We start from the raw sequence: 10,407 nt of genomic DNA, 5'->3' as shown, positions 1-10,407 counted from the left end.
GTACAATTAATTTCAGTGGACCAATTCCAATCTATATGCTAAATTAAATTAAATTAAATACAACACAAATGTAAAATATACACAATTCCATTCTTGGAATTATTTGACCATTTGGGAATTAGGCTATGATTTACAATCAGAATAATGTACATCTTTCCTTTTTAATTATCCAGATTTGAAAATAAAAAAATAAAAAATTCTAGGCTTCCAGAAAGTTGACAACTCTTTATTATAAGAATTGAAACATTGCAATAAGTTCTTAGATCATTAATTATTGAAATTTCCATTTGGATAAAGTTTCAATTGATTCAATTTTGTGTCATAACATTAAACACTTGTGGAAAAACCCATGGAAAATGGCATTCCTTAGGTTTGGGGTATTTATACACTTGTGATAGAAATACTGTACGTTGACACAAATGGTGTCAGCGGCTTATATGTAGGAAAACATGCTTGCCATGGGAGTACAAAAATAAAATTTATTTGTTAAATTATGCATAAATATAAGATACAAATGTATTTTTAAAATACAGTTAAAGATAATCACACTTGCATTGTGTACATATGAAAATACAGTATTTTAAGATTCAACATACACAGACACATTTATGATAAATGTAACTAATTGGCAATGCCAGTTCTTTTCATTATGAGTTCCCATCTCTTCATTTCCCCAAAAATATGGAAAATTAAGATGCTATGAAATAAGACACTCTAGTTTTGCCGGACATCATGTAGCAGCTTGTTAATTTCTGCCACCAGTTCACTAGCATCCATGAGTTCATGTTTACCATCACTGAGGTGGTTAAGTACATTGTCAAACTCATCTTCTTCATAGTTCTCTGGAATTTCCTCCATGGCAGGTAGCCATTTTGAAGTGGGCTGGGCACCTGAATGAGTTCCCATAGTAAGCCCAGTGCTACTTGCAGGGTTTTGAAAATGAGTACTGGCTGCCCAGGCTGCCACCCCTTGTGGATAGCTTACAGCCTTGGCTGGCAAATGTCCTTTCCTGCGCTCTAGTGAGCTGTGAGGCTCTATTTCATTACACTCTGTGTAAGCATCCAACGAAGGAGGCAAGAGACGTTGGAAGACGCTGTTCATTTCAGAGAGTAGAGATGAGGTACATATGTCAGCTGCTTCTTCTATATTCTGATTGTCTTTGCCAAAAGTTGAAAAGCTCTTTTTCTTTTCAGATGATTCAACCTCTTGATGATCCTCCTCCTCCTGTGGTGGCTGGCTTTGCTGAGGCTGAAATTCTTCTCCTGGTATAAACATATTGCTTCTATAATCAGAAGATGGGGAAGGCAGGGGTGGCATCCAGCACTGGTCAGAATGCCCCAGGACTCTGCATTCATCTGTGCATAATCTCATTGCTGAAAGCAAAATGAAACCAGATGTTAAAATCTGCAAGATTTCAGGCACAATTCAAGGTGTTAACTCTTGACTGTTTAAAACTTTAGTTAAAAGTAGTTTGAACAAATATACATATATTTTCTGCTCATTCACTAAATCAGTACTTCAGTTTTTCACTGAATCTTAAAATAGTAGTGTTTAATTTTGTCAAAGGTTTGGCCTTTGGCTTGCATTCTGAATTTATATTCCAAAGAGCTATGTAAAGATAAGGACAAAAGCTAAATTTCATTTAATTTTCCTTTAAAATGAAATAAAGTATAAATCGAGTCTAATCATGGGTTTAATTATTTATTTGACTATATTTGGAATTTTGAAGTAGAAAAATATTGGCCCATGTTTGTGTTATTTTGGTACTATAATTATATGAAATATTATTAACTGGCTTGTTTATATCTTATTTCAAATATTTTTCTCATAACTTTTGCTGTAAATACCTTTTTGCTACTCAGAAAAGAATAAAACAGCCTAATTATAAAGATTCCCTAGCTTTTAACACACTTAAATCCAAAGTTCTTGATTAACTTCATGAATCTAAGTCATGAAAAAAACTTCTTAATTAGTGACAGTAAGAGAGCAATGTGGCATCAACTCCTGCCTTTGATTTTTATAAATCATTTTGTTGCATTCCATTTTGATGTATATCTTTTAATCTAGTTAAACAAATAGCTGCCATTTAGATTCTAGATCTACAGAATCTAGAATTCCATTTATTAGATATTACTCATCTAATTCAGAATATATACTCAATTTTTTTATAACTGGACTAGTTTTGAACCATGGTGGCACAGTGATTAGAATGTAGTATTTCAGGCTAATTCTGCCAACTGCCATTGGTTTGATCATGATCAACTCAAGGTTGACTCAGCCGCCTATCTTTCTGAGATCAGTAAAATGAGGATCCAGCAATATGCTGAATCTGTAATTATGAAGTGGTATATACTGTAAGTGCTTTTGCTATTGATATTATGCTTGGTATAGATTTTTATAGAAAAAGTTTAAAAGTTTATAATTTACTGGTAAGCTTCAAAGCACCTTTGTTTGATAAGCATATATTGTACTCTTTCTTCCAGGTGTGCAAAGTATAAGGTAGCAGTCTGTTCTCCATTTCTTCCTGTGAGAAGAAACCCATGATGGAAATTTAGTTGAGAGAAGCTTAAATCTTGGCTAAGGGTATTTGACACTGCATTTACCCAATTTATGAATGCTTAACTAAAACTCAGACCTTTGCATTTTTTCCTACTGTAAATAGACATAGATTTGCTTTATGAACTCCAGTGCATGATTCTGCTTAGACCTGTCATAACGCACAGCAAGGGCCAGTGATTTGAATGATTTGAAAAAGGGTTGGGTATATTTATGGAATTTATGAAAGCTGTGAAATTTGGACCATAAGAAAGGCTGAGTGCCAAAGAATTTAGTCCTTGGAACTATGGTGCTGGAGAGTCCCTTGAACTGCAAGGTGATTAAATTGGTGAATCCTAGAGGAAATCAATCCTGACTGCTCTTTAGAAGGCCAGATCCTGAAGATGAAACTCAAGTACTTTGGACACTTAATGAGAAGAAAGGACTCACTGGAGAAGAGTCTAATGCTGGGAAAGATTGAGGGCAAAAGAAAAAAGGGACAACAGAGAATGAGGTGGCTGGGTGAAGTTACTGAAGCAATAGGAGGGAGCTTAAATGGGCTCCAGAGGATGGTAGAGAAGATGAAGTCCTTGAGGATCATTGTCCATAGATTCACAATGGGTCAGACATGACTTCGCAATTAACAACAACAACAAAAGATTTGTGGAAGATAGGTCCATCATGTGTTATCAGTCTTAAAGATTTATCATTAGGTCTGGACTGAAAGCAGTATTCCCCATGCAGTTGCAGAGGAACAAGAGTAGAAAAGCTGTATGTGCCTATCTCCTGCTTGTGAGCACCTGGCTTGAATTTAGCTACTATGAGAAATAGATTCTGTACTAAGGTAGACATTGGTATGAACCAGCAAGCCTATAATGATGACCTTATGCCCTCACATTTGGAAAACTAACATTTGGAGAAGAGCATGGTATTAGTGTGAATACAAATAGCTACACTAACAATAGGCTTTACCACTAGATTTAAATGTGGATAATATCTGCAAGATGAAACAAAAATATAGCTATCAGAAATGGTTTCCTTATTAGTATCAATATCTTAGTTGGATAATATTATATTTTACCTGAGAGTCTACCAAAATATTTAGTGTTCTTACAATAGATAGAAAAAATTATCATGCTAAAACCCTGTATACATCTGTAACCTTTAACATGGAGTCTGTATACATCTGTAACCTTTAACATTCATAAGCAATCCATTTGATACCCATCCAACTTAGTAACAATTAACCAAGGCATACCTAATTTAAGGCAGGGTCTTTAATCTATCAAGATTGATTTATACTCACTTTGAAAACAAAGTAACAGGATTCCTATTGTAAGGTCTATAGCTCTAATGGTGGTTTCTTTTACAACTGTGATATTACTTTTCAATCCTTTCTTATTTTTATGTTGCCTCAAATTGTCATAGGGATGTTCACTTTGTCATGACAAGAATGTTCAGGCCATGGGGGCAAGGAATTTGAGAAGTAAAATGTATTTAACATTCCAAAACTCCAGCTTCCCCCCAAAAGCCAATTATTTTGGAAACACCCAGTAAAAGAACACTCTGAAGTGGGCCAAGATCAGAAAAGGAGGCCAGAAAGTCAAGCATAGACATGGATTTCTTACTTGTGATTTAGCAGTACTGTCCAAGCATTGTGGTAAACTACTTGCCATTCACATTAACAGCAAACAATATCTATTTGCCATTAACATTTGATATCTTCTTACAATTTTGGGGATTCAATACATTTTAGGGAAAATTTAAAGAGACAAATCATGGGATAGATATGCACTCCAGAGAGTAGTGACTATTAAGTTTTAGACAAACTTTTAAGCCTTCCTAGGGCAAATATTTATTGAGAAAGTTCTAGGTGTTGTTCAGTACAATGGGAAAAAGAAGATAAGAGTTTATTTTTCATCAGTATAACTTTGTCTATGTATTATTGCTTGAGAATGCTGAAAATAAGCTGTTCAATTTTCACTGAATTTTTACCTGCAGGAATTCTTCCATCTGTAAGAAAAAGGTCACTGAATCCTTCTCCAAGAAGTCTGTCAATAGGAGAATCTCTTCCTAAATCATAATCACTGTCTCCTGCTTCACTGTCACCACGGCCACTATCTTTCAGGCTGAACTTATCCATATCTTGAAGGGCATACCTGTAATAAAACAAACAGACATGTTCATTAGCTCATGACCTAAGCCTATACCCTCTGATAATGCTACTCTGAACTTTGACCAAAGAAAATCCTTACCTGTAGCTTCTGGAATACTTGTTGCCTCGAAAACTTGGCCTTGGCTGATATTGGCCTTGATGAAGCATGGAGAGAAGCTGAGACACCTGTTATGAAACACATAACAGAAAGGGAAAAAATGAATTTTTGCAAAGGTTATCCATATAACTGTCAAAGAAAATCTATGTATATTAATCACTTTTTAAAAAAACATAAACTGTCTGTTAAAATAATCTGTCAGAAGAAAGAAACAGAATTTACTCCAATATAAAAGACAATTATAAACATCTTAGTGTATTAGATATACTTTAGCCTTGTACCTTAGCCTCATGATCCAAAGCACATAAAAACCTTAACTCTGAACCTTAAGCTAGTTAAATTCAAGTGCTTGGCTCTAAATAGTTTTAATTCCATTGAAGTCAGTGAAAAATTAGCTATATTTAACTGCTCTGAGCTATGACTCAAAGGCCTTAAACACGTTCATTAAAAAATTGCATGCACAGTTGACACAAGCTGTTAGAACAGATGTAGTTAAACCTTCACTAGTGTTAGTAATATATTTCTTTATTCTTTTGTCCCTTTTAAATATGCAAATACATTAGAAGTATATTAAAATACTGAAGCCTAAAAGAACGTGATTTTTACATCCTGGAATGATTTCCAAGGACTAATTCTATAATATATTTAATTAACTGGAGTAATGTTACTGGTAGGCTATTAAAATTCAGTTAATATCGTATCAATAGTAACTAAATTTTAACCAATTTAGTTAATATTGCACCAATTACTACAAAATAGGCTAATAGCTATAGATTGCAAAACTCTTCATCACCACTAGGTACATTTGCTCCCATCTAGTGGTCATCTGGAATTTGGATAGCAAGAATAGCAAGATCTAGCTACCCTATTATTCATGGCTTTTATGATTTGTACAGAAATTGAAATCATACTCACAGCTGGTATTCCATGATATTGTTATATTTTTATCCAAGTAGTGTAATAAGAAATGAAAATATTATCCATCCAATACCGTGTGTGTGTGTGTGTGTGTGTGTGTGTGTGTGTGTGTGTGTACACTTGGGAAACTGCAATGAATGTATATTCCCAGTGAATTTCTGGATATGTGTAAATACATATAGTAAATACAGGTGTGTAGAGTCATCATATATAATAACTGAAATGATACATTGCAATTTATTGTACTAAATAGACATAGGATTTGCTTATTTATGTGAATGACTTTTTATTAAAGCAAACTGTATGATCTTACCTCAACAGCAGGAGTAGCATGACTGAGCTCAAGAGAGAAATTCTCAGGTACATGATTTGATGAGATGGTCACCAGACTATTTAAAGACTGATGACTGTGATGGCTTTGTCGACTGCTCATTTGCCCTCTTTCCAGGGTTGGAGATGATGAAGGTGAAGCTTTGTGGTGGGATCTGATTGGTAAAGTACCATTAATGGTAGGCACTAATGTAATGTCCCCTTTGTGAATTTGTCTTGATGGCCTTTTGGGATGATGCTGGTATGTGGATTCTGCAACACGACAGTTATAAGACCGGGTGTCTTTCTTCTCACGATTACACATTGTAGCAAAGACGACCATGACCACCAGCAAAACTGCACATATTGCTCCTAAGGATATTATTGTGATCATGGAAATATCTAGAGGAGGTTGGCTTGGATATGTTGCTTCTGTAGATGAAAGTTGATAAATATTTTTAACAACACTGCATTTCAGAAGTGCTTTGGTACTCAGTTGAGGGCTTCCTTTGTCCCTAACAACCACTGTAAGTTCCCATTCTGTTGATATAACAGATTCAATACTAGCATTAAAACAAATGTCACATGTCTGTGGATCCATCACAAAGAGTCCTTCTTCACTACTAGTTGCTAATGAGCAGCTTATCTCTGCATTAACCCCTGAGTCTCTATCTATGGCTCTTATCCTAGTGACGCAATAGTTACTGTCAGCTTCCTTAGGGATTGAAATCTCTGCTGTATTGTTGTGCAGTGCAGGCCCCACAATCAAAGGAGCATTATCATTTTCATCAATAATAGTTAGTACCACTGTTGTATTGCTAGCCAACTGTTGACTCCCTCCATCTCTAGCTTGAACCATAAAGACTATCTGGTTTACTTCCTCGTGATCAAAAGTCCTAAGTGCATAGATAGCTCCATTAGAGGGATCAATGGTCACATAAGTAGTTATGGAACTTCCCAAAATAGATAGTGTCTCCAAGATAGTGTAGGTCACCTGCCCATTATCTCCCAGATCTGGATCAGTTGCTGTAACAGAGGTGATATATGCACCCGGAGAATTATTTTCCAAGATTACAATTTCATATCTATTTGTCTGAAATTGGGGTGGGTTGTCATTTTCGTCAATGATCTGGACAGTAAAATGTTTCACTGTAGAAAGACTTGGAGTTCCTTTGTCTTCTGCTATGACTGTCAGGCTATACTCAGATCGCTTTTCTCGATCCAAAGTAGTATTTGTTAATATGAAATAATTATTCTCATAGGTCTTCTGAAGTTTGAAGTGCCCATGTCCATGAAGCTTGCAAACCACTTCTCCATTCAGTCCAGAATCTTTATCTTGCACCCTAACAAGGGCCACAAAAGTCTCTGTGGATGCTTTTTCAGAAATATATGCAATTTCTTCTTTTCCTAGAGACATCAGGTTTAAATTGATTTCAGGCTTGTTGTCATTCACATCTACAACCTTAATAATGATTTTACAGTGAGCTGGAATTGAATTTGGACCCAAATCTTGTGCCTGAGCATCAATTTCATAGGATTTGGTGGTCTCATAATCCACTGGTTTGAGAAGAGTTAGTTGACCCCTTTCAGAGTCCATTTTAAAAGTCTCTATAATTTGGGGGTTCACGTGACTACTGAAAGAGTAGACAACCTTGCCATTAGCACCTTCATCTGGATCAGTGGCATTGAGGTCAATAAGTAATGTGCCAACATGTGAATTTTCTAAAAGTTGAATAATGTATGTCTGTTGTTCAAAAACGGGACTATTGTCATTAGAATCCGAAATGCTGATTTTCAAGAGAGATGATCCACTTCTCTGAGGCACACCATTATCAGAGGCAGTCAGTTGGAGTTCATAGCTTGATTTCAGCTCCCGGTCCAGTTCCCGCACCACAATCAATTCTGCATATTTGGCTCCATCTGTCCTTGTTCTAACTTCAACGGTAAAGAAATCGTTGGCCGAAAGTGAGTATGTGTAGAGGGAATTTTCCCCAACATCTGGATCAAAAGCACTATCCAAAGGAATCCGCGTACCTACGGCGGCACTCTCCGAGATTTCAAGAGGAATAAGAGCTCTGGAGAATTGAGGCGAATTGTCATTAATATCCAACACTTCGACCTCGACATGGAAAAGCTGCAGATGTTCAGTCGGCAGAGTGATCACGTCAAACTCTATGGAACAGTTTAAGTTCTTCTGGCAGAGTTGCTCCCGGTCAATTTTAGCCCCAATGCTGATCTCTCCGTTGTCCTCCCGAACCAGCAACAAGGGAGAATTCCCCCTCTGCATGGCTCGGAACCGCACAGATGAAGGATTGGGCAACCTATACAAAACGTCGGCGACATCTTCGGAAAGCCTGGCAATGACCGAGCCAACCCTCTGCTCCTCGTAGATCCTGTATTTCAGATTTTTGGCCGCTGCGCCTTCCCAGCAGGACATGACGGTCGCCAGTGCAAAGAAAAAAGGAAAGTGCATTTTTCGACCCAAACACGCCATCGCGACACAGGCTCCCCGGCTTCTTTCTGCCCAACAAGTTACAAAGCAATTCGCTTAAGTTAAATCTCGATCCCTCAAACCCAGACGTCCATTTGGTTCTTGGGAGCAAGGGGAGGAAGGGGGGGACCCGCGCTTGCAAACCTTCCTTCTGAAACGGATGCCACGTCCCAGCCGCTCAGGAAAAGTTGTCTACAGCAAGACCGAGGCGGCGGAGCTCCCAATATACATCCCGTAGGCAAGGCGGCCCGGATTCCTCCGCTTCTTCTCGTCCAAGAGGTTTGCACATCAAGGCTTCTTGCTTCCTTCCGCTGCAGCTATTATTCACCGAGGGTCGAAGGGAAGGGAGCTGTGGCTGCGCGGCGGCGCGGTTCCTTCCCGAAGAGACCCTTCTGAAACGCTCGCTCTCCTCCGCTTCTGGAGACTAAGTAAGCCCAGATTGCTGACTCCCGTCTAAAAATCGGTGGAACTTCACTTCAACTCAGACAAAGCTTTTGCCCGGCTGGATGTGTTGAATCGCTTCCAGCCAATCAGCTTGCTTCCAAATCAAAGGACAGTGAAGTCACATATGCTCATAGTCCCAAAAAAGAGGGAGGAGGGTGGTGGGAGCGGCTTCCACCTTCCTCTCCCCGCCCTTCCCACTACCACAAAAAGAAACAAATTGCTGGAGAATGTCTTAAAATCAACCTCATGTTCTCCAGTTTTTATGAAGATTTCGGTTGGGATGGGTGTCTTTCTTTGTCTTTGGAACCAGCACTTTCATTAATATCCTGGCATAGGGATAATAACCCTTCAAATTTTGGTTAAAAGGCAAGCCAAGACTTTTGAGTAAGTTTGCTTAATGGAGAATTTGTCCTCCCTGCTTTCCTTTGGCTGCTTTCAAGAAATTGATCCTTTGGATTTTTACTTAAAATGTTTTGCCCACAAGAGAATTTGGTTTTTAATCTTACGCTTCCCTTCATTTTACTGTCAAGAAAAATCTATCCATAGTTTTCTTCTTCTCCTGGTTTCAGAAAATGGCTATGTAGCATTTGACGTTGTTGGGCTCTTGGGGTGGTCTGAGCTTGGGTGCTTCCTTGCAAATGTTTCAAAGCAAAAATGGTAATGAAATGCCTGCAAAAGAAAACAAGAGCCCAGCATTTCAGCCCTTAGCTTCATACATTCTCTTCTATTTGATATTGCTTTGTAGGTATGTTATCTTCCACAAAAGCCTTTTCTTTCTTCTTACTATAATACAGACCTTGCAACTTCAGAAGGTTTTCCTTCCTTTTAAAAGCAGCCTTTGTCTTTGACTTGATGAGGCATGCTAAACCATTTGGCCCATATGGGAAATCAGTTTAAAATATATTTGGGTTAGGATATTAGAAAATCAGGCCAGCATTCTCCAAGGGACAATTAATTTTATTTTGTTTTATTATTTTATTTATGTATTTGCTAGAATTATATGCTTCTTTTCCTTCAGGAACTCTGTATGGTGTTCATAGCATTCCTTCTGCTCATTTTTGCCCCTAAAACCGTAATGACGAACCTATGACATGCGTGCCAGAGGTGGCATGCAGAGTCCTCTCTGTGGATACACGCGCCATCACCAGATGCTCTTCTGGTTTCCATTGCGCATATGCACGCTGGCCAGCTAGTCTTCGCGGGGGCCAGAGCACCGGAAAATGGCCTGAAAACAGCCCGAAAAACAGCCAAAAAAACAAGCTGTTTTCTAGGCCATTTTGGGGGCCACAACCAGCCCCAAAATGGCCATGAAAACAAAAACAGTGTGAAAAACAGCCAAAAACGCCAAAAAAACTGGCTTGCATGTGCAGGCAAGTTACTCTTTGGGTTTCTGGTGCTCTGACATGCATGAAGACCACCTGGGTGGTGCGCATACAC

The 10,407-nt window shown here is 38.1% G+C and overlaps 1 protein-coding gene across 1 annotated transcript; it reads right to left on the bottom strand.

Annotated features, from left to right (window-relative positions):
- Positions 1-287: 287 nt before the first annotated feature.
- On the bottom strand, positions 288-8,972 carry PCDH18 (protocadherin 18). The gene is made up of 4 exons (XM_032223571.1): positions 6,040-8,972; positions 4,791-4,876; positions 4,531-4,694; positions 288-1,373 (listed from the first exon to the last, which is right to left on the bottom strand). The coding sequence occupies exons 1-4, from the start codon at positions 8,527-8,529 to the stop codon at positions 715-717; spliced, it is 3,399 nt and encodes a 1,132-aa protein (XP_032079462.1). The 5' UTR covers positions 8,530-8,972; the 3' UTR covers positions 288-714.
- Between the last annotated feature and the right edge of the window lie 1,435 nt (positions 8,973-10,407).

The sequence above is a fragment of the Thamnophis elegans genome, chromosome 9 (assembly GCF_009769535.1).
Source record: "Thamnophis elegans isolate rThaEle1 chromosome 9, rThaEle1.pri, whole genome shotgun sequence".
Lineage (NCBI taxonomy): Eukaryota > Metazoa > Chordata > Lepidosauria > Squamata > Colubridae > Thamnophis > Thamnophis elegans.
This window is presented reverse-complemented; position numbering and strand designations above follow the sequence as displayed.

What these genes read in the sequence shown, in the direction of transcription:
- PCDH18 (XM_032223571.1), bottom strand. Translation starts at nt 8,529, where the DNA reads ATGGCGTGTTTGGGTCGAAAAATGCACTTTCCTTTTTTCTTTGCACTG. An exon ending in AAGTATTCCAGAAGCTACAG is followed by an intron (nt 4,695 to 4,790) that starts GTAAGGATTTTC and finishes GTTTTATTACAG; the next exon opens with GTATGCCCTTCAAGATATGG. An exon ending in AGATGGAAGAATTCCTGCAG is followed by an intron (nt 1,374 to 4,530) that starts GTAAAAATTCAG and finishes TTTTGCTTTCAG; the next exon opens with CAATGAGATTATGCACAGAT.